Raw genomic sequence first — 23548 nt, 5'->3', positions numbered from 1 at the left:
CTGGTTCTACCCTCACCCTGCCACTTTCAAGGCTGTGCCTCAGTTTCCTTGTCAGTACAATGGGTGATAACAATACAGCAAAGTAATTAACACAGGGGACTGAGGCTGGCTAAATATAGCCCCACAACATCCGTGTTCTCATTTTGGGGTCTGTGGACATGTCACCTCATGGGCCAGAGGGGACTTTGTAGGTGAGATTAAGTTAAGGCCCCTGAGATGGGAAAAAGCTATGACAAACCTAGACAGCGTATTAAAAAGCAGAGACATCACTTTGCCGACAAAGGTCTGTCTACTCAAAGCTATGGTTTCTCCAGTAGTCATGTATGGATGTGAGAATTGAACCATAAAGAAAGCTGAGCGCTGAAGAATTGATGCTTTCGAACTGTGGTGTTGGAGAAGACTCTCGAGAGTCCCTTGGACAGCAAGGAGATCAAACCAGTCAATCCTAAAGGAAATCAACCCTGAATATCCATTAGAAGGGCTGATGCTGAAGCTGAAGCTCCAATACTTGGGCCACATGATTCGAATAGCTGACTCATTGGAAAAGTCCCTGATGCTGGGAAAGATTGAGGGCAGGAGGAGAAGGGGGCGACAGAGGATGAGATGGTTAGATAGCGTCACTGACTCAATGGACATGAATCTGTGCAAACTCCAGGAGACAGTGCAGGACAGAGGAGGCTGGCCTGCTGCAGTCTATGGGTTCGCAAAGAGTCAGACATGACTGAGTGACTGAACAACAACCTGAGATGGGGACGACCCTGGATTCCCCAGGGGGCCCAGTGTCATCACAGGGTCCTTATAAAAGGGAGGGGAGAGGATCAGAGGCAGAGAGACAGGAGATGCTGCGCTGCTGGCTGTGAGGATGGAGGGAGGAGCCGCAACTCAGGGATGCAGCTCCTCTAGAAGCTGTAAAAGGGGGGAGCCGGTGCTCCCCAGGAGCCTCCAAAGGGACCAACCCTGCCCATGCCTGGATTCAGCCCCGTGAGCCCATGTTGGAATTCTAACCTGCCTCCCAGACCTCTCATTGCATCTCCACCTTAGCAGGGCCTCAGCAAAGCCTCCCCAGGGCAGCACAGGGTCTCTGACTTGTGTGTCCGTAGGCTCACCAAGGCCCTGCCACCCCCTCCCTGCTCTGAGGCCACCTTGGCTCCCCAGTGCCCACAGGAGAAGCCCCTGTCCCTTGGCCCAACCTTCGAGGGCCTGAACTGACCCGATGAGCTCGGTGTTCTCTGACCACCAGGCCCTGTGCTTCCGTCGTGAGCCCAGATCAGCAGAACTATACCCTCAACTGGGAGAAACGTCAGCACCAAGGGTGTGGGGGCTTTTGTCACATTATGCTCCACCTCTAGCACCTACTAGAGGCTGGTATACAGTAGGTGCTCAATACATGCAGCAAAGGCAGCAGGAATCACGGGGCTTTCCGGGGCTGGGATTGCCCATGGGGAGACTGAGGCCGGAGGCAGTGACCAGCAGGGCTGGGGCAGGACTGCCTCCACCTGCTGAGCTGGCTCCCAACCCGGAGGGGCGGCTGAGGCTGCAGTGCTGCCAGCTGCTTACCAGTTTCTGGTGAAGCAGTTACTGGTTACTTGGTTCTGGGTGAACAGAGACTCAGTGCGCACAAGGGGCCTCTGGGGTCACATGGCCCTGGAGCCCTCACACCCCCTCCACTGCTGGTCTCCCGGGCAATTATGATTGTCATCAACAACCCCAAAGCAGGAAAATCATCGGGTTTTCTAAAGCACTGGCTCAGAACCAGCCGTTGCTGGCGGAGCCTCTGACCACAGGCCACAGCCCCGTTCCCCCTTTCCTGGCCGTTGGGAGAGGTGCGGCCCACTGAGCTCTCCAGGGACACACCTGCCTGTGACAGCCATGAGGCCTGGGGTGGGGTACCGGAGCCGCCTGCTGCTGACTGTGACCGCTGCCCTGACACTGCCCATGAGGCCCCCAGGTGAGGACCCGCAAGTACTCCACCCAAGCCTGCCGGAGACCCACCCAGGAAGCCCCAGCCCCCTGCATGGCTGCTCCTCTTGGGTCACAGCTTGGGGGCAGGCAGGAGGCCCAGCCCCAGCCCCAGGTTTTAGGGAGTCTGGTCCCCCCCTCCTCAAACTCCAGGGTCTTCTCTTTCCATCTCTGTCTCTCCCGCCTCCCTCTAGCCTGACCCCCACCCCATCCTGCCCCGCCCCTGACAGGCCACCCACCCTGCCTGCAGGCTCCTGGGGGGCACAGATCATTGGGGGCCATGAGGTGACCCCCCACTCCCGGCCCTACATGGCATCCGTGAAGTTCCAGGGCCAGCACCACTGCGGGGGCTTCTTGCTGCGGGCCCGCTGGGTCGTGTCGGCTGCCCACTGCTTCAGCGGCCGGTGAGCCTGGGATGAGGGTGTGTACTGGTGTGGGCAGGGGGGTGGAGGGGGGCTTGTGCAGATGGGCCTCTCAGCTAGGCAGGGGGAGTTAACAGAGAAAAAGGGGCAGGAGAAGTAGGGAAGGACTGGCAGCTGTGACCATAAGCAGAGGTTACAACCATTGCATTCATCCTGAGTGTATGCTTGCATGCATACTAAGTTGCTTCAGTCGTGTCTGACTCTTTGAGACTCCATGGATTGTAGCCCACCAGGCTCCTCTGTCCATGGGATTCTTCGGGCAGGAATACTGGAGTGGGTTGCCATGCCCTTCTCCAGGGGATCATCCCAACCCAGGGATCGAATCGCAGTCTTTCACGTCTCCTGCATTGGCAGGCGGGTTGTTTACCACTAGCGCCACCTGGGAAGCCCTATTCTGAGTATACTGATACGATAATTACTAACATTAATATTGAAATTATTGGAGGCAATGTTATAATCCAGATGGGAATTAGAATAAATATAATGAGTGTTATATTCATTTGAAGTATACTGTTATAATAAGTATTCAAATTAATAGTGCAGCAGGACTCCCCTGGTGATCCGGTGGTTAGGACTCCACACTTTAACTGCAGGGGCCATGGGTTTGATCCCTGGTCGGGGAACTAAGATGCCACATGTCATGTGGAGTGGTCAAAAAAAAAAAAAAATATATATATATATATATTGCAGCGATTGGAGTTAATACCATAATTGAGGTGGGAAGGTGATCAACTCAACATTATCATCACAGGCTGGCAGGAGGATGGCATGGGCTTACTTCCCAGGAGGGGTGAGACTGAGCCTGTGTGAGGCGGCCCTCACCTCAGCCTTGCTCACGTTCCCCACCCATTCCCCCCACAGAGACCCTGGGACAGGCCTGGTAGTGCTGGGGGCCCACGCCTTGCGCACCGTGGAGGCCACACAGCAGGTGTTCAGCATCTCCGCTGTCATCACGCACCCAGACTACCAGCCCACCACGCACACCAGTGACATCTGTCTGCTGCAGGTGACCCATTGCGTGGGGATTGGGCCCTCAGTGCACGTCTGACCTGTCCCTACCCCTCCCCTTACTATGGCCTGACTTGTTTGAAAACAGCTGTTAGGTGCCTGTGAGCATCTGTGAGTCAAGTCACTCCCTCCGCTGCCCTCTGGAACCCCTACTCCGCACACTCGGCCTGCTCCTCGCTGAGCGGTCAGCACCCCAACAGGCTCTGACTCTCGGGCCTTTGCACCGGCTGTGGCCCTGCCCAGTCCATGTTCCCCAGACTCCATGTGGCTTTCAGGTCTTTTCTCAGTTGTCCCCTTCTTGGGCAGCCTCCCTTAACGACCTCCAGTTCTCAGCTGCCCCTGGCTCCCCCCTTCTCACCCCATCCCCTCTCCTGTGTCCAGCACTGCCGACACCTTCTGGAAGCACCTGTACCAATGGTTCCACCTCTGCCCTCGAGGGCAGAGATTTTTATCTCATTTGTGGTGAGTTATGGTACACAGCAGATGCTCAACATTCACGCTGAAAGAAAGAACCAGTGAGACTGTGGTGACATCAAAGACCCTGATCCTTGCCCCCTCAGGCCCTCCAGGGGGTTTCTTCCCTCCCCGCACATGCACCTCTATTTGGACCTCACAGGGCCCTTCCTGCTTGGGGGACCACCTTTCCCACAGCCCCCACTTGGCGGGGCCCCAAATTCAACCCAGGCACTCCAGGGCTGCCATTTAAAGGGAGAATATCCCCAAACTGCCCTTGAAATGTGGTGAAAATCAAACAGAGGGGACACTCAACACGACAAAAATGGAACCCCGGGAACAGGAGGGTCTAGGGTGTGGGCAAAATATAATGTGGGCAGCTAGTGTTGGCAGCCAAAGCTGGCGTGGGAATTCTGCTCCTCTGTGAAACCCTGTAGCCTGGAACCCCTGCTCTGATTCACCTAGCCCACAGTGCAGATGGGGAAACTGGGGCCAGGGGTGATCAGGGATGCACCCAAGGTCAGAGAGCGAACACCCAAACCAGGGGTCCAAGTCATTCATTCCATAACTGCTGATTGAGTGTCATCTGTGTGCCAGGCAACTGGGACGCACCCATGAACACACAGCCCTGGCCTGGCTCCCTCTGAACTCCCCGTCTAAGTAGGTGGCAGCTGAGTAAATCAGCCTTGACAGGAGCACATGGGAGCCCAGAGGAGGCACCTGTCCTAGACTGGCAGTCTGGGAGGACCTCCTGGAAGTGGTGTCTAAGCTGAGTCCTAAAAGCTGGATAGGAAAGGTGCCCCCAGGAGGGGGTGCAGTGTTACAGTGTGAGCAAGTGTGCAGGTGGGTGGAGGGAAGGGCCAACTGATGGGCCAAGAGGTTTTTTATCCCTGTGTCCTAAGGGCAATGGGCACTGGAGAAGAGCTCAGAGCAGGGAAGGAGATGCTGGTTAGCAGGAGCCCTGGGCAGCTGCAGGGGTGAGACTGGAGGCATGGAGGCTGGTGAGGTCTGATGAGCAGGGGCCCAAGGTGGCAGAAGCAGCCAGGCCCTCTGACAGCCTAACAACAGCTGCTACTGACTTCTCTCCACAAGGACAGGAAGAGACGAGGAAAGGTAGACAGGCAGGGGTGGCAGGGGGCGGCTGCAGGAAGGCCTAACCTTCCCGCCCCTCCCGCCCCTGCAGCTGAACAGCTCTGCCACCCTGGGTCCTGCAGTGGGACTACTGGGGCTGCCGCGAAGGGGCGCCGGGCCTCCCCAGGCCGGGACGCGCTGCAAGGTGGCCGGCTGGGGCTCCGTGTCCGACTTCGAGGAACTGCCGCCCGGGCTGATGGAAGCTGAGGTCCGGGTGCTGGAGCTGGACGCCTGCAACAGCTCCTGGAAGGGGCAGCTGAGCCCTGCCATGCTCTGCACCCACAGTGGGGACCGCCAGCGACGTGGCTTTTGCTCGGTGAGATGTTCACTCTCAGTCCTGCCTGCTTGCCGTGTGGGGAAACTGAGGCCCTCAGAGAGGTCAGAGCTGGTCACAGAGCCTTGGCAACTAAGTCCCAGCTCACCTTTGATCAGCTGGTGAGGCCTGGGAAGGGGAAGGAGCCCCCAGGGTCACAGGGCTGCCATGTATGGCTGCACAGGTTGTGCACTGCACACAGGACTACAGATTTGTGTCTTTAAAAGCAGTGTCCAGATCTCAAGGAAGATGCTTCTGCTCCTAAGCCTTTGTATAGATTAATGGCAAACCTGGCCCTGATGCCCAGGGAGAAACAGCTCGGACTGGGAGCAGGGGAGTGTCTTTTGTTCTAGCCAAGAAAGTGCGTGGTTTAGATTCTAGAGCCCAACTGCCCGGGTCCACATCCAGACTGAGCCACTTCCTACACATGTGGTCTTGGAAAAGTCATCTTACTTCTCAGAACCTCACTTCCTCCATCTGTAAAATGGTCACACCAATAGGACATATTTCTTTGGGTCAGAGCTGATTCCAGGTGAAAATTAGGGTGATAGGTCTGGGGAGAGGAGGAAGCAGGGATTTTAGGGTGAGTATTCAGGAAGGCCTCTCTGAGGACAGTACTTTCAAGACTTGGAGGAGCCTTGAGAATATCTGAGGGGAGACATGCCAGGCAGAGAGACCAGTCACAGGGCTGCTGTGTACAGTCGTACAGGTTGTGCATTGCACAAGGAGCTGTCGACTTGTGTGGTATACAAGGAGTGTCCAGCAGGGGGCAGTAATAGGTCTCGAGACTATGCAAAAGCCTAGAGGTTGGAGCTTGGGCTTCCCAGGTGGCACTTGTGGTAAAGAATCCCCCTGCTAATGCAGGAGATGTAAGAGACGTGGCTTCGATCCCTGGGTCAGGAAGATCCCCTGGAGGAGGGCACAGCGACCCACTTCAGTATTCTTGCCTGGAGAATCTCATGGACAGAGGAGCCTGGAGAGCTATACTCCATAGGGTGGACACAGCTGAAGCAACTTAGCACACAGAGGTTGGAGCTCGGTTTGCTTCAGGGACAGCTGGCATGTCTGTCTGGAACCAAGTGAGCTGGAGGAGAGGAGGGCAGACAAGCGGTAGGGGCTGGCTCTTCCAGGCCCTAAAGGCTGAGATGACATGTTTAATCTTTGCTCTAAGAGCACTGGGGAGCCATGGTCCTGGCCCAGGCTCTGGTGAGTGTCCGTGGGACGTAAAAGGGTTTTGAGGTAGATAAGGTCCAGATCAGATCTACACATATTAGCTCCTTTAAGGAAAGTGAGGGCCAGCAAGGGACACCTGACCTCACCTTTGCCTCCACCCCCAGGCGGACTCTGGAGGACCCCTGGTATGCAGAAATCGGGCCTATGGCCTCGTCTCCTTCTCTGGCCTCTGGTGCGGGGATCCCAAGACGCCCGACGTGTACACACAGGTGTCCGCCTTTGTGACTTGGATCTGGGACGTGATTTGGCGTGACCGGCGTGGCCCCCAGCCCAGGACCACTGGGGGCCGGCAGATGTTGTCTGAACCACAGCAGCACCGGGTACACCACCGAGATGGCAAATGATACAAATAGCTCTGGCCTGGAAAACTCCGAGGCTGGAGCAGAGGGTCCATGAGCCCCTAAACCCCAGGAAGCCTGGTGTCAGGGTGGGTAGGGGGCATCAGTTCCCAACAAAAGGGCAAAATAACAATAAAGTGTTAACTGACTCACAGATATGATGGCCTGCCCCCAGAGCCCACCCACATGACCTTCAGCTTCTCCTTGGCCTCTGAGTGGTCAGGGGTCCAGCTCCGCCACCTCCTCAGGGAGGGACCCTGACCTACAGGACCTGGACTCCTCACCATCCTCCCTCCCCTTCCCCACGCTGACCCCCCTGGAGTTTCCCATCCCCGCCTCACAGCCCAGGCTGGGGACAGCCTCCCAGCCTCCTCAGCCCCTGCCTAGAACACCATTCCTCTGCCCTCTGGCCAGACCCATTCACGAATGGGGAAACCAAGGCTGGGAGAGAGTGGGGTCTCAGGTTGGCCTAGCTATGTGTGAAGCCTGATCCTCGAAAAGCACTTTAGGCAAATGGTGCCCGGCTGGCGGCCAGTGCTTTTACTAATCATGTCAGTGTCATTAGGGCACCTCCAACCCTTCCGGGCCAGACTGCCATTTCTGGACCCTAAACCAAGTGGCCTCTTGGGGCTTCCCTAAGCCATCTAGACCCCGTCCTTTCCTCCTCTACCCCATAAAAGCCAAGACTCTCCCACCCAACCCTGTGCCACCTGCCTCAGTTCTATGCCTGCTACTGCCCACAGCTGAAGCTGGATGCTGAGGCCCAGAAGTAGGCAGCACCTGCCCCAAGGACATGTACTTGTGTCTCTCCTGGATGCTTTCAGAAACCCCCACAGCACCCCAGGCTGGTAACCCCCTCCCAAAGTTGGGGGAGACAGAGGCTCAGAGAGAGGGGAGCAAACCAAGGTCTGAACACCCACAGTGGCTTTTTCAGTGTTTATTTCTTTGGCAGGTGAGGCAGGACCCCAGGGTGAGGGAGGTTGCCCTGTTGGCAGGCTCGGGCGAACCCATTACTAAAGGGCACTTTTCTGGGTGTCACAGGTAAGGCACTTCCTGGAGGCAGGGAAGGACATGGATGAGCACCACTGTCTTGGGGAGCTGTGCTCCTGCCCTGCTGGATGCCCCTCCCCCTCTGGGTCTGCACCTCTGGTCTACAGATGGGCATGGGGAGGTGACACAGAGCAACAGACAAGGTGGCAGGAGGAAACCCAGCTGGCAGGCAAGGAAGGTTCAGCTGGGAACTGGGCCTAGAGGCGTGGCCAGGGCAAGGTACAGGGAACGCCACCTGTGGATGGGGTAGCAGGCACGGGGGTGCCCCTCAGACACACAGGTCCAGGGTGCCAGGTATGCAATGGGTCTTGGCATATAAGCCCACCCTGGGCCAGTGGGTGGGCAGGGCCTCACAGGCCCCACTGGGTCCCTCCCACCCAACATGGTGCCTGCTTTGTTCTAGCAGATGCCTCTCCACGCCCAAGGCCTGTGTCAGGAGGCACAGATGGCATACCCACCCCCCCAGGGACATGCTGGGGAAATGGGTGAGGCAGGGGGAAGGTAAGTCCCTTAGTCACCCTCGGTCTGGTGGTGGACAGTGGTTGCTTCCTTGATCTGTCTGCGGTCTGGGCATGTTCTGAAGCTCATCTATTCACACCTAGGCTGTGAACCCCTCTCACCTCCTGGTCCCTGTTCTAGAAGGCCAGGGTACCTCCTCATTAATTGCTGGCAGGAAATCCCCAGACTTCTTCGTGGCAGCGACAATAAACAGAGTGATCCCCGAGGGAGCGTAAGTTTGAGGCCCTCCTGGGCAATAGGGTACCTGGGGTGGGGCCTGGGGGAGCTGGGCCCCCACCCACCAGCCCTGCTCCCAGGCTTCTTTTCCCCAGTCCTTCCAAGATATCGTCGAGGGGCACCAGGGCTCCCGCAGTGGTCCCTGTCCAGGTTCTGGGGGGTGTCCATTGTACATAAATAGACTCTGCTGTGGCAATAAATAAAATGGGGAAGCCTTGAACGCCAGGCCCAGGCCGGTCCCGCAGGCTCACACAAAGTTCTCCTCCTCCTCCTCGGACTCAGGATCTAACGGCTCGGGGGTGCCTGCAGAGTGGGAGGAACCAAAAGAGAAATGCGGGCGCGGAGAGGGGCTGGGGGCTAGACTCCGCCGCTGCTCCCCGCCGCGTGCCGCACCTGCACAGCTGCCCGGGTGGCGCACGCCGATGGAACGGCCCAGGAAGCAGGTGGCCTGGCGGAGATGGCAGGAGGACAGGTAGGTGACGTTGTTGTTGCCACAGAGTTCCTGGCCGGGGCTGGATGGTGCGGGGCAGGGCGCCGCGCGACACACCACGCAGTGCGCGCTGCCAGTCTGGTCCACCACACACGACTGTGGCCGCAGGCAAACCACATGGGCGCAAGATTCTGCAGGTGGGGCGTGGGGACGGGTAAAGAGCGCTACTCCGGACAGGGCGGGGGCTTTAGGCCCCTCCCCCTTACTGCACCAGAACCCACACCCCTTCCAATGCCCCGCCCACTCACTGGTCCCACCTTTAGACCCGCCCCTTGTTGCACCGAAGCCACACCCCTTCCACGAACGACGCCACGCCCCAGATCTACCCTCAATCTCTTCCCACTTTGCACCAATAAGCTCCTCTGACTCACATACTCATATTTCTCACCCCATAGGGGCCCCAGAAGCCCCCTTTCCAAACCTGCACCCTACTCGTTCCCATTCCCGATCCCACAAAAGACCTGATCTTGTGATACTCTCTTGGGACTCTAGGCCCCGCCCACGAGCTCACACCTAGGCCCCACCTACCATGGGCCGCACCCAAATCCACGAGACCTATAATAAGCACCCTGGATTGTAGACCCCACCTCTTCCTGCCAGTGACCCACCCCCACGCGCTGCGGCCGCGGCCTCTAACGGGATGCTCAGGCCCGGTGGCACCGCCCCCCCTCAAGGCTCCGCCCCAACGTACTGCGGCAGCGACCCCGGTACATCACGCGCAGGTCTGGGTGCCCGCGACAGCGCGCGGCGCGCAGCTCGCACTCGTCGCGGTAGGTGGCGCCGTCAGAGCCGCAGACCTGCAGGCGCGCCGGGAGCCCGGTGCAATCGGGCGCGCACTCGCAGCGCGGACGGTCCCCCAGCATGCGGCAGGCCTTGCCAGGGCCGCACTCCACGCCCTCGCACGAATCTGTGGATAGAGGACACGCACGCTTGGGCTGCGGCGCGTGGCCGAGGCCGGAGGTCCTCCGAGGCCCAGCGCCCTTGCCCCCTGTTCCGAAGGATAAAGGCCGGACCGGAGTGAGGGGCGGTCCAAAGAAGGGGCCCACGGGGGAGGGAACTGATTTGGGGTCTGGGGGAAGTTTCAGCCACTCCGGGGTGGACTAGCACTCGACGCTTTTCGTGGGACCGGCCTTTGTCGGGGTGCACGGCTCATTGTGGGCGGAAGCCAGGGGTCTCTGCCGGGAACCTGGGGGTCTGGGAGGAACAGGCTTCACCCCCAGTCCGGCTCTCGCTCCGCAGCTGGGCCACCCGTTCGGGCTGACGTCTGTTCCCTGATTTACGCGCGTTTCTGGGAAGGCTGGCGGGGGACCTGCTGCGTCAGCCCGGGGGGCTCCACCCCGTCCAGGCGCGGGGCTGGGGAGGATGGGCAGCGTCTGTTCCTCCTGCCTGCCAGGACCTCCCCTGAGGAGGCGTCGGGGAGGGCGGGGCGTTGGCCTGGTCTGCGGTTCATTTCCTGAGGAGGGGGCCTCTCACAGCTCGAGCCCTCCAAACCAGGGGTTACCTCCCCCCGCAGCCCCATTTCTCAGGTAGGGAAATAAATCTCTCTCTGGCGTCCTCGCCCCTACTCCGGCCCCACGAAAGGCTGCTTTTTGCCTCCCAGGCCCAGTACAGCCTCCAGCCTGCCCCCACAAGGTGGTGCCCTTTTGTCATCATTTTACCAAAGGGGCCTCCCAGGTGACGCTAGTGGTAAAGAAACTGCCTGCCAACGCTGGAGACACCGGAGATGCAAGTTTGATCCCTGGGTCGGGAGGATCCCTTGGAGTAGGAAATGGCCATCCACTCCAGTATTCTTGCCTGGGGAATCCCATGGACAGAGGAGCTTGGCGGGCTACAGACCACAGGGCCGCAGAGTCCGACACAACTGAGCAAATATATATATGTATATATGTATACCAAATCGGGAAGCTGAGGCCCCGTCACAGCTGTGAGTTGAGGAGAGCCAGGGCACCTAGGTGTGAGAACTCCAGGCCAGACCATATGGACCCCCAGCTCCATGGTTTGTGGGTCTGGGTATGTCTCTGAGCTCAAATTGACGTTTCAGCCTCAGTCGCCCTGAGTGTAACAGTGGGGCTGATCGGGAACTCCACCCTACAGGGTGACCATACAGTGATGGAAGCTCTTTTAGAGGCCAGCCAGAGCCCCTCATGTCTCCTTGCCAGGGCATGTGGACCGCACCTGGGTGCCTCCCGTGCTGCCCGCCCACATGCACATCTGGAAACGCTCCCCCGGGGTGGCTTCACGCACGCTAGAACAGAAGTGGCAGGGCTGAGTTCCTGTCGCCAAGGCCAGATGAGGTGGGGGGAGGGCATCCTGGACCTTGTCAGGCCTGGGCCAGGCACTTTTTGAAGTCTGTCCTCCTCCCAAAACCCAGAGGGGCTTCTGGAGGGAGCAAGGGCACATGGCAGTTGAGTTCAGGACCACCCAGCCAGGCTGATCTGGTATTAATCACATCCCAGCCGGCCAGCCAGGCTCCTTGGCTTGGCCTGCACGTCTGCAGCCCTCAGCTCCAGCTTCCATCAGGCACCCCTGTCCTGACTCCACCCACCCGGGTCTGATCCCAGGCCATGGTCTCTGCTCACGCTTCCCGCTCCCCACCCGCCCCACCATGGTCTCTCCAGCTGGCAAACTCCTAATCATCCAACAACACCCTGGTTTCCAGAGCCCACCTCCTTCAAGTCATGTCCCCATGCACCCTCTGGGTCCTTGCAGGTTCAGTCTTGCACAGGGGGCTGAGAGGGTCTCCAACGAGACTATGTCTTGACCTATTTATTCATTCATTGTGCCTTAAAAGAGCTCCTAGTCTGATGGAGGAGGCGGCATTTCACAGAACACAGTCCAGAGGCACATGCTTGTTAAACATACAGCTGTGGCCCTAACTACAGACCCTGGAATCTGCAAGGTTAAGGACAGGTGAGTGTTTGGGAACACAGTGTGGGGTCACAAACCCTAATGGCCAGTCAGGGAGAATCCACATTCTAGGAGCTAGGTGTGCTTGTCTATCCACCATGTGGAGTGAAGGTGGGCAAGGCCACCCAGGCAGAGGGCTCCTCCTGAGTGAGACCCTAGAGGCTGGAAACCAAACTGGGGAATCCTCTCTGCAGGAGGCTGAGGCCTGGGAGCCCTCTCTGAGTCTGGGAGTCTGAGTCTGAGTCTGGGATCCCCTTGCCAGCAGCCTCAACCTCCCGCATGCCCGCAAGACAGGAAGCTCGCTCTTGCCTGTGCCGCCTCTGACCGAGAGACCATGGCCTTCTGCTGACACACAGGGTCTCACCTTTGCAGGGGAGGCAGTGGACGAGGCCTAGGAAGCCCAGGAGGCTGATCTTGTTCCCCGGGTGGGTGAAGTTGGACCAGGCGGTGTCGATGTTGCCAGAAGCACAGCACTCAGCCTGGCTCACATCCGTCTTCAGCACCAGGCTGCAAGTGGCCTCTCGGCCCTGCTGGAGCCAGCAGACACCACCTGTGGACAGAGGGGCAGTTCCTACAGGGCCAGAGGTGCCCCTGCCCACACCCAAGCCTTGGCCTGCCAGCCAGCTGCTGGCCCATGGGGATGCATACAGTTGGTGCTCAGTAACTGCAAAGGGGATGATCCACCTCCCACCTGGGAGGGAGGGATAGAGAACCACACAGGTGTCCCGGCCCCAGCTACAGTTCTTCTGGGATCCTTCCTCTCTGGGCTCTGGCCCCGACATGGCTCTACTGCCAACCCCCTCCCCTCCTGGCAAGCTCTCCCCATGGCTCCAGGCCCCCAGCCCAGGCCTGGCATCCTGCGCGACCAGTCAAACACACGGAGCTGGACATGTCAGGGTCAGTGGGCCCTAGAGCCGCCTCTCCCGCCTCTGCCCTCTGTCTAGACAGCGCCCGAGGGCACGCGGAGCCCCCTCGCCTGGCAGCCCCCCCTCGCCTGGCCCGCCTCTTACTCACTCCAACTTGGGAACATTCCCCTTGCATGAGCTCACTGTCTCCCCGGGGACGCGGCCTTCGGGGAGGGGGCTTGGCTCTCCCCTCAGTGCAGGGTTGGGGTGGGGCTGCAGGGTGGGGTGGGAGGGCAGATGGCCCTCAGTTTCTGCACCGTTAAGTGGGGGCAGGAGTGGCCGGGGCCCCCATCCCAGGGAGCTCCCAGGCACTGTGCTGAGCTCCGAGGAACCAGCTCAGTTCAGGGAGCTTGGCATCTTTGCTCCCCTTATAAAAGGGGAAACTGAGGCCCAGAGTGGGGGTGTGACTTCCCTGGCATCTCCACAACTGGCAGGTATGAGATTCTAACAAGTCTGCCTGCGCCAGACCCAGGGAAGATCTGAGACTCTGGCTGGAGATTCTAAGTCCAACCATCCAGCCCTGCCTCTGTGGGACACTGGGACCCAGAAAGTCCAGGTTCATATCCGCTTTGCCCCTTACAAGCTGTCTGACCCTGTGCCTCAGTTTCCCCATCTGGAAACCAGGCATAAGAGTGCTCACACTGTAGGGCTGCTACGTGGATTCCAGGAGGGAGGCTTCCAGGAGGGAGGCGGCAGACCCTGAGCACTCAGTAACTGTCAGCAGCCCTGGGGACTAGTTCTTGATAATAAATTGTGAGGAATCACATCTGCTCGCCTGACCTCCTGGTGACCCTCCTTTAGGTCTTTTAGGGCTGGGGGAGGGGAGCCTCAAGCATTCCCGCATTCAACCTGCAGCGGCCACGGGTCACCACGGGTCACTGCTCTCTGCCCCCAGCTGCCAACGCCGCCGTGCCCCCCGACCTATCCCCCGGCCCGCATTCCCGGCAGGCCCACGTGGGTGGCCCGCCCCGCCCGCTCCTTCCGCTGCCCCACTCACCAGGCGCGGGGTCCCCCGAACCCACGGAGCCCACGAAGCCCACGGCCCACGCCAGGGCCCCCCAGGGCAGCGGCCACAGTGGCCCCGGCGCCCGGGGACGCATGGCGAACGCAGACACGGCGGCGACCCCCGCGTCGGACGCGCGGGCGGCTGGCGGGCGGGCGGCAGGGAGGGCGGCGGCGGCACCACTTCCAGCGCGCGGCCGGCGCGCCCTATAAAGGTCCCGCGGGCTGCGGGCGGGGCGGGGCGGGGCGGGCCGGCCGGGGCGGGGCGCGGGGACGGCGGGGCTCGGGGCAGTGTCGCGCGCGATGTGGGCGGCAGCTGGTGGGGGGCGGGGGCGGGGGCCCCACCCGGGAGCCGGGCCCGTGGCTTTGAGTTCGAGGTGTTGCCGTGCGTTTGGGAGGTGGGGGAGTTGGCCAATGACCCACGAAGAGTGCGTCTGCGGAGCCTTGCGCATCGTGGTCTGCATGTGATGGCTGGCGTGGCCCCAGTGTGCTCTGGGCTCCTAGCCTGACCTCCCCGTCCCCTCCCACACACCCGGGGACCTCAGCCCCAGCCACTCCCTAATCCAACCCTCCAGGCCACCCGCCTGGCCCCCTGGCTCTTGGAGCCGGTGGGCACAGCTGGGTGTGAGCACGTGGGGGGAGGGGCTGTGGAGAGGAGACAGAGAGAGAGATGCAGACACACTAGTGGTCCCAACAACATGCCAACAGCAATAATCATATCGCAAACCTTCCAGAGTGCCTACTGTGTGCCTGGCCTTTGCCCCCGTCCTACCCTGAGCCTGCAACAACCCCTCAGGTGGCCTGAACAACCTGCCTGCTCCTCCCCTCCAAGGGTCAGTGCTCTCTGTCCTTTGCCACCTGGAATCCTGGTTTCCCAAAATGCACGATGGGCTGGGAAGCACGCAGCCTCCTGGGGCCTCATTGCAGCAGGATGCTTTTCCTACTCTGGGCTGATCCCTTCAGTCTTCGGGGCCCCAGAAAATTGTCAGGGCACCTCCACATCTCATGGCCCGCGTGCAGCCTCTCTACACAGTTTGTGTTTGTGTTTCTGGGGAATAATTAGTGACAGTCTCCTGGAGGCAAGGGCCTTTGGGGGTACTGGGGCAAAAGGTTGACCAAGGCAGACCTACTGCCGTCCTCAGTGAGCTCGTGTGATCTGTCCAGGTCATAGACAACAAAACACGTAACAGACAAATTAATGTGTAACTTTAAGGAGTGGAAAATGCTTTTAGGAAAAACAAACGATTGAGAGTTGTTGGTTATCTCCCAGGGCCACCTATGCCTCATCGACCCCATTCCTGCATCTGCCCCCTCCCCAGGTGTAGAAGCAGGACCCCTAAAGCCACACCCGTCTTCTGCATGCACGAGATTTTCTGTGGACCGACACCACACCCAGACCCTGTCCTCCACCTTAGCTGCCCGGCCTGACCCATGTCTCCCAGCCAATGCCGGGGTACACATTACTTCAGAGCAGCACTGAGGGAGGACGTCAGCCGTCTTAACCTGGCCTTGGCCTCTGACCATCCAAGGGAGTTCTCTCCTGGTTGGGAAATGGGGCAGGAATGAGACCCTGTGTTCTCACCAAGGGTGTGCGGGGGCTGCACAGGGTGACCTTGGCCGAGACCTGACCCTACCATGGCTCAGCCACCCAGTCCTGAGCTGTGCAAATAAAAGGGTCATTGTTGGCCTGGCGTGGGTTCGAAACTGAGGCAAGCAGCCCGTGGCCTTCTGCTTCCCAGACTGGTGTGTCTCCCCAACCAAGAAGTTCTGCACTGCATGACCTTAAGGAGGTCATGGCCCTCTTCGCGGAGCCCCTCTTTCCAATATCTCCCGTTGTGCCCTCTTCTCTACCCTGACCCAGCCTGCAGCAGCTTCCTACCCCAGCCACCTGCCCTAAGGTTTCCTGGCCCACACCCATCCTAACTCCCCATGGTCCCAACTTACCACCCCCAGGGAAACTGACAGAGACAATCTGCTAATCAGATCTGTAATGGAAGATGCCAACCTGACCCAGCCCAGGGAGACAGGGCAGACTTCTCAGAAGGAGAGAATGTTTATGTTGAGTTAGATTGAACTGTATGAGGGAAGGGGGTATGGAAACTGAAGTCATGGGATGTTTGTGCTACAAGTAAGAGAAAGCCTGAATACAGCCCTCTGAGACATGTGGGTTCGCAGACCCTGTGAATATGTCACCTTCCATGGCAAAAGGACTTTGCACATAGGAGTAAGTTGAGGCCCTTCAGATGGGAGATGATCCTGGGTTAACCAAGTGGGCCCAGTGTAATCACAGCATCCTTTAAAGTGGAGACCTTCCCCACTGTGGTAGGAGAGATGCAACATGAGGAGGACTGGACCTTCTGTTTTCGGCTTTGAAGATGGAGGAAGGGGCCTCCAGCCAAGGAATGTGGGCAGCCTCCAGAAACTGGAAAGGGCAAGGAACAGATTCTCCCTTGGAGCCTCTGGAAAGGAACACGGCTCTGCCAATACTTTGATTTCAGCTCAGAGAGACCCGTGTTGGACTTCTGACCTCCAGAACTGGAAGAGAAAAAAAAAATCTGTGTTGTTTTAAGCCACCAAGTTTGCGTTGATTTGTGACAGCAGCTAATACAAAGGGGTTCAGTGTCGCAATGATACGGTCACTGCCTGGCTGGAGAAAAACAAGGGGGTGAACACACACGTGTGAAAACAGTGGAGGACAGAGACCCTGGGAGCAGGGAGGTTGTGGGGTCTCCGAGGAGGTGACTTTAAGGCCTGGAGGGAGGAGGAGGCGTCTCGTGGAAGCCCAGTCCAGTCTGTGCCACCCTGGCCAGACCACATGTGACCTCTCTGTGCCTCTATGCTCTCAACTGTAAAATGGGCGCAGATCCCAGTACTGCAGATTCCAGTCAGGATGCCAGGCACAGTGCTTGGTGCACGGGAGGGGCATGACATGGGTACAGAGATTCTTATTACTTAAGGAATAGGTAAGTATTTTACCATTCAGCAGGAGGCAGGCATTCACTTTAGAGAGGGGTCAACTGAGGTTGGAGAAAGGAAAGTGAATTTCTGGGGGTCTCAAAGCCTCACAGGGTCGGGAATGGAGTCAGTACCAGGCAAACAAGATTCCAGGACCCGAGCAATCAGGGTGCCATCCCCAGGTTGTGGGACTCCTCAGGTCCCAGATCCAGGTTTTCCTTTGGGGAATCACCCCCTGCACTCCCAGCTCAAAAGTCCCCAAGAATGGCCCCAACCCAGGCCTGACCACTTAGAATCATCTGACATTTAGCAACAGGAAGAGTCAGCTCTGAGACATTAGCTTAAAAAGGACCACCCACTTCTTGCCTGAGCTGGAGGGGTGTGAGCCTGGAGCTGCAGATGGCTTCTGCCAATGTCCAGGGAGAGGCCAGCTCAGTGGGACACTGAACCAAGAGAGGCAGCAGTAATGCCCTGTGGTGTTATTGGAGGTCCTTGATCCAGCTGTGCCTGAACTCCTCTTCCCCATAAGATAAAGCTCATCTAAGCAGCGTTTCTGTCACTCACAGGGAACAAAACCAGCTTACAATAATCCTGCTTATATTTTATTCAAGCAAAGGCTTTAGAATCCAGAGCAGCAGGTTCTGTAGGGGCTGTGGGAATCACACCACCCTGCTGTACCAACCACTGCCTCCAGGATGGCCTGGTAAAGAATGCTCACGGTCACTGGATCCCATATTACTCAAGCCAGAAGAATGCCTGTGATAGACCCCATATCATCTTAGCCTGTGCAACCCTTGGACTAGACCTGAAACTCTGCAGGCTGTGGGAAGCAAGGTCTTGCTGGTTCCCTAGTGGGACATATGATGATAACCAAGGGCTTTCCTGGTGACTCAGATAGTAAAGAATCTGCCGGCAATGCAGGAGCCCTGGCTTTGATCCCTTCAGAGCTTTGATTTCCTTCAGGGGTAGGAAAGATCCCCTGAAGAAGGAAACGGCAACACACTCCAGTATTCCTTGTCTGGACAATCCCATGGACAGAGGAGCCTGGCAGGTTATAGTCCATGGTGTCACAAAGAGTTGGACACAACTGAGCGACTAATACTTCACACAAGCAACACTGAAGACTCGGCCATGGCAGATAGCATGGGAGAACTCTGAATAGAACTGGGTATTGTCACGTCCAAAACGTGCGTGTGGTCCCTGCTCCAAATGCCCTCCAGGGCTCCCCGTAGCCCCTGGAGGGAGTCCAGGCTTGCCGGCCTAGGTTTGAAGCCCTTCCTTCAGAGACTACTCAATTCTTGCCCCTTCCCTTAGCTACTTTCCCACGTTGCCCCCAAATGTCCCCACGCCATCCTTTTCCCTATGAAAGAACAATAGGATTTTACGCAGGAATCTGGCGGCCACGTTCGACGCAGAAGGCCAGACCTGCCCTCAGCTTGGAGGCGAATCCTGGTTGGCTGAACAGGGTTAAGTGATGTCAGGCACAACCACGTGATCCAGCTCTGGCCAATGGCAGAAGGGATAGCCTACTGAGCCTACTGGGGCGAGGCTTCAGGGAAACACGGAAATGCTCAGGCGGCCTGTGTCTGGAGGTGACCGTGTAATAGCTTGAAGTATGAGTTTCCTGCTCGCTGCTTTAACAAAGTGTTCTAAATTTAGCTGCTTAAAATAGCACAGACTTATTATTTACTGTTCTGGAAATCAGTCTGACAGGAGTCTTATTGAGCTAAAATATCAGACGTATATGGGGGCATTTATTCTGCGTATCACAGTGCTCAATATTGTTGAGTGTCTGACTTTGCAGACATTTGTTGCGGCATCCCGGCTGTGTTTTTGCGCCTGGCACACGGTCGATACCAGCATCCGTGATTGAGGGATTTGCGTGGTGGTCTCGATCCCTGCCAGGCTGAGAGGTGGTGCAACCCCACCTCCTTTGAGGGAGGCTGCTGCTGCTGCTAAGTCGCTTCAGTCGTGTCCGACCCTGTGCGACCCCATAGACGGCGGCCTACCAGGCTCCCCCGTCCCTGGGATTCTCCAGGCAAGAACAGTGGAGTGGGTTGCCATTTCCTTCTCCAATGCGTGAAAGTGAAGTCCCTCAGTTGTGTCCGACTCTTAGCGACCCTGTGGACTGGAGCCCACCAGGCTCCTCCGTCCATGGGATTTTCCAGGCAAGAGTACTGGAGTGGGGTGCCATTGTCTTCTCTGTTGATGGAGGCAGAGCAGCCTAGATAAAGCCATGCAAGCATAATTAACCCAATTTGGTAAACGTGCTGCTGCTTCAGATAAGAGAGTGGCCTAGCTTTAGAAGTACACCTGGTCGTGCTTGGGATAAAGGGGCTTGGGGGCAGCAAGTTTGCCCCAAATTCCACACAAACACACAGAGCAAAAAAAGTTCGCCACTGGTGTGTCTGAGTCAAGGACGCATGGGACCCTTTGTACTATCCTTCAAACATTTCTGGAAGTTAGAAATTGTTTAAAATAACAACTTTTGAGCAGCATTCAAGAGAGGTTGCTCAAGAGAGAGAGGATGGAGGCATCCATCTCCCCCACTGGCTTCACAGGTCCTGGTCCTGACGACTTAGTCCTGAAAGATTCCTTGAGCAGGTGGAAATGAAGGAAGTTTGACCTAAGAGGATGGTGACTTGACCCCAAGAGAATAGCTTGAGGGACATCTGAGGTTCTGGGGCTGCCAGGTCCTGGGTATGGGTGACTCAGGGGTCTAAAATAAAAAATACAAAACAAACCAACGAATACAAATAATAAAAAGGACGTAATTCAAAATATGTAAATAAAAGGTTGAAAAGCAAGCAAAAAAAAAAAAAAAGTGTATTCATGCCTGTTGAAATAATGCCCGGTGGGGCGGTGGCCTCCCTAGGAAGTGGGTGACAGAACTGCTTTCTCCAGCTCTAGAGTTCCCAAAGCTCCCTCCCAGAGGCTGGATTTGAACTCAAGTCAGTGACTAGGGGGTGAAATGGTCCTGTCCTGAGGGGTTACCTCCTAATCCACTTTCAAAGACTATTCAAGAAAATGCTGAGAACCCATCAGGAGGCACCCCACAATCAGAGAGCCCTGGGGTGGCAAGGTCTCCCATCACACATCTGTCCCATCAGTGGCAGCAGCAAGATGGCCACTGGTCATAAATGGATGCCTGAGGCCCCAGAACCTCAGGACCTCTGGATCACATGCAGATACCGGCCTGATTACTTGAATTTGGATGTCCCAGTCCCAGGGTAACCAGTGGGGCAAGGAGCCCAGACCCAGAGGTCCGATGGTTGTGTCTTCTGTGTGACTGTGTTTGAGTCTCAGTCAATGCAGGAGATTTGGGTTTGATCCTGGGTTGGGAAGATCCCCTGGAGAAGGGAAAGGCTAACCACTCCAGTATTCTGGCCTGGAGAATTCCATGGATAGTCCATGGGTTTGCCAAAAGTCAAACAGGACTGAGTGACTTTCACTTTCCCTTTCTCATCTGTGAAACAGGAGTCTTCATTGCTCCCGCATCCTGGTGCTTGTGTGAGGATTAAACATCTGGCTGGCACATCCTAAGCACTTAGTTTTATAAGATACAAAACTCCATATTCTTGTTCCCATTGCATTCCCAGCACCCTACTCGGGCCTGGTATACAGCAGGCACTCACTAATTGTTCTTTTATTCAAGAATCTATTGAGCACCTACTATATTCTGGGTATTGGCTTCACATATTGGGAGATACCACTGATAACTCCTGGATCTGGGGGTGGCTGAGTTGGGGAGAGAGGGAAGAGGGCACTGGACTCCCCTAGGACAGGATCAGAGCAGCCTTAAGAGAAGCATCAAAAGAGAAAGGATGGTGGGAATGGCACTCCCAGCAGAGGGCATGACCAGGCAAAGGCCCTGAGTGGGATGCAGTTTGGCCCACCCATGGGGGCCAATGAGACTGCGCTAGGCAGGGGATAGGTGCCAGAGGGGTAGATGAACTCAGGGAGGCCGCAGGGCCCACAGGTACCTCAATCATAATCCAATCTCAAACCCCCAAGAGGAAGTTTCTGCCACCTGCCCAGAGAGGTTAAGTGAGTTGCCCAGGGCCACACAGCCAGTGTGACTTGGTGGGATTTGAATGCCCACTGACTCCAAGGCCTCTTGGGTGGTACCTCATAAACTTTTGCAGGATGGGGAATTCCCTGGCAGTTCAGTACTTAGGACTAGGTGGTCTCACTGCTCTGGGCCCAGGTTCAATCCCTGGTTGGGGAACTAAGATCCCGTAAGTCAAAAGGAAAAGAAAAAAACAAACCAAACAAACAAAATGAAACTTCTGCAGGATGAATGAATGAATGAATGTATGTCTGGTGTGAAACAAGCCAGGAGCTAGGCATTAAAGGTCTGAAGCAAAGGGTCCCTCCCTGTACCTCTCAGGGGAGGGTGGGGTGGAGGCAGATGGGGGGGGTGGTCTTTTGCCTCAGCAACAGGGCTTGTTTCCCAGCAACAGGGCTGGGGCGCACTCTGGTGGTCAGAGCAGGAATGCCTTGGAATCACCTCTGAGCTTTGAAGGGTGCAAGATGGTGGCTGGCAGACAAGTCCCTATTCCTTGCCCCTTGACATTCAAGATCCTTTTTGCACAGGCTCCAATTTGTAATTCTTTGACACTCTGGCTCCAATACTCCCAACTCTCAGCAGGCATCACACCTCCATCTAACTCCTATTCATTACTCAAAGTCCTGGCTCTAAGGTCCTCTCCCCTGGGAAGTTCTGTCTGTCTCTCCAGGCAGAGCCAAGGGTACCCTAGGGGCTCATTCCCTGGCTCAGTCTTGTGGGGCTGGGGGCGTCTGCAGCCTGCTCTGTTTCCTCTAGTCATGGAGTATTTCAGAAAACCACTTTCATTTCCTGTCCGTGGTTTCCTCTGCTGTGTCCTTGCACCCCAGCAGAGTCTGGCATGCAATAGGAGCTTCATGAATGTTTGTCTAGTGGGTAAAGAAATAAGTACATAATTGTCCTGGAACTAACTGCAGAAATGATCCTGGCCTGATTAATTTTGAGGGGAGGGGTAGGTTTTTTGCCCTCTACTCACCCTGAGGCATCATGGAAACAAGGCCACACCTCGCTCAGAGTCTCTTATGTCACACTGAGGCATGGGAGAGCAGGCCTCCTTGATCCAGGAATGGGTCTCCTGTCTGCATGCATTCGAAGAATGTTTATGTAAGGCCTGTGTGCCAGGCCCTGTTCTGAGCCCAACTGAGAACAAGATACAAAAATCCCTTCTGTTGTGGAACTGACCCTACAGTTTATCATATGGACCTAAGAGTTGTTGTGGAACATGCCTCAATAGGTGGACATTTGAGTAGACTCATGAAATTAAAAGACGTTTACTCCTTGGAAGGAAGGTTATGACCAACCTAGATAGCATATTTAAAAGCAGAGACATTACTTTGCCAACAAAAGTCCGTCTAGTCAAGACTATGGTTTTTCCAGTGGTCATGTATGGATGTGAGAGTTGGACAGTGAAGAAAGCTGAGCGCCACAGAATTGATGCTTTTGAACTGTGGTGTTGGAGAAGACTCTTGAGAGTCCCTTGGACTGCAAGGAGATCCAATCAATCCATCCTAAAAGAGATCAATCCTGGGTGTTCATTGGAAGGTCTGATGTTGAAGCTGAAACTCCAATACTTTGGCCACCTCATGCGAAGGGTTGACTCATTGGAAAAGACCCTAATGCTGGGTAGGATTGGGGGCGGGAGGAGAAGGGGACGACAGAAGATGAGATGGTTGGATGGCATCACCGACTCGATGGACATGGGTTTGGGTAGACTCCGGGAGTTGGAGATGGACAGAGAGGCCTGGCGTGCTGCAATTCATGGGGTCGCAAAGAGTCGGACACGACTGAGCGACTGAACTGAACTGAGTAGACTTGAAAGGGGTGGGGGAAGAAGGCCATGCGGGTGTCTAGGCAACGGTGCACCAGGGCAAGGTTACAGCCTGTGCAAAGGCCCGGAGGTGAGAGCGTGCCGGAGCATCCCAGGAGCAGTGAGGACAGAGAAGTGAGAAACAGGTAAGTCAGTCACTCAGTTCAGTTGCTCAGTCGTCGCTCAGTCGTGTTCGACTCTTTGCGACCCCATGGACTGCAGCACACCAGGCTTTCCTGTCCATCACCAACTCCCGAAGCCTGCTCAAACTCATGTTCATTGCGTCATTGATGCCATCCAACCATCTCATCCTCTGTCATCCCCTTCTCCTCCCACCTTCAATCTTTCCCAGCATTAGGGTCATTTCCAGTGAGTCGGTTCTTCGCATCAGATGGCCAAAGTATTAGAGTTTCAGCTTCAGCATCAGTCCTTCTAATGAATATTCAGGACTGATTTCCAAACAGGTGGGTCTTGGCAATAAGAGAAATAATGGGTGAACTAGGGGGGTCGGGGAGGGAACTGGTGGCAGATTTGTAGAAGAGGAGGGGCTCGGCCCCGAGCCTACCCCGCCCCAGCCCCGCCCTCGGCCTTCCCCTTAGCCTTCGAGCCGGGCCCGCCTCCAAACCCACCTCAGGCCCTGATCCAGGTTGCCAAGGCAGGCAACCGCCCAGCAAGTCCCCGCCCACGGCCCCGCCCCCGCCCTGCTCCAATACTAGTTTGCTCCTCGGCGGCCACCGTCACCCGAGCCACCGCCCGCCTCGCGCGCTGCCTGTC

The 23548-nt window shown here is 56.8% G+C and overlaps 2 protein-coding genes across 5 annotated transcripts; one reads left to right on the top strand and one right to left on the bottom strand.

Annotated features, from left to right (window-relative positions):
* Positions 1 to 1843: 1843 nt before the first annotated feature.
* On the top strand, positions 1844 to 7013 carry PRSS57 (serine protease 57). The gene is made up of 5 exons (XM_081502361.1): positions 1844 to 1948; positions 2210 to 2363; positions 3243 to 3387; positions 5026 to 5289; positions 6624 to 7013. Exons 1-5 carry the CDS (start codon positions 1870 to 1872, stop codon positions 6861 to 6863), a joined length of 882 nt encoding a protein of 293 aa, XP_081358487.1. The 5' UTR covers positions 1844 to 1869; the 3' UTR covers positions 6864 to 7013.
* Positions 7014 to 7779: 766 nt separating this feature from the next.
* On the bottom strand, positions 7780 to 23517 carry FSTL3 (follistatin like 3). 4 transcript variants are annotated; one of them, XM_081502344.1, is made up of 7 exons: positions 23404 to 23498; positions 21944 to 22046; positions 16140 to 16481; positions 12404 to 12589; positions 9824 to 10039; positions 9036 to 9263; positions 7780 to 8945 (listed from the first exon to the last, which is right to left on the bottom strand). In XM_081502344.1, exons 3-7 carry the CDS (start codon positions 16144 to 16146, stop codon positions 8890 to 8892), a joined length of 693 nt encoding a protein of 230 aa, XP_081358470.1. In that variant the 5' UTR covers positions 16147 to 16481; positions 21944 to 22046; positions 23404 to 23498; the 3' UTR covers positions 7780 to 8889. The 4 variants fall into 4 exon arrangements, with proteins under 4 accessions (XP_081358470.1, XP_081358472.1, XP_081358471.1 ...); XM_081502346.1 differs by lacking the exon at positions 21944 to 22046 and having other exon boundaries at positions 23404 to 23517; XM_081502345.1 differs by lacking the exons at positions 21944 to 22046; positions 23404 to 23498 and adding an exon at positions 17261 to 18234.
* Between the last annotated feature and the right edge of the window lie 31 nt (positions 23518 to 23548).

Source organism: Giraffa tippelskirchi, chromosome 6, assembly GCF_054371585.1.
Source record: "Giraffa tippelskirchi isolate mGirTip1 chromosome 6, T2T-mGirTip1v1.2.pri, whole genome shotgun sequence".
Lineage (NCBI taxonomy): Eukaryota > Metazoa > Chordata > Mammalia > Artiodactyla > Giraffidae > Giraffa > Giraffa tippelskirchi.
Note: the sequence above shows the minus strand (reverse complement) of the source record. Positions and strands in the feature narration are given on the sequence as shown.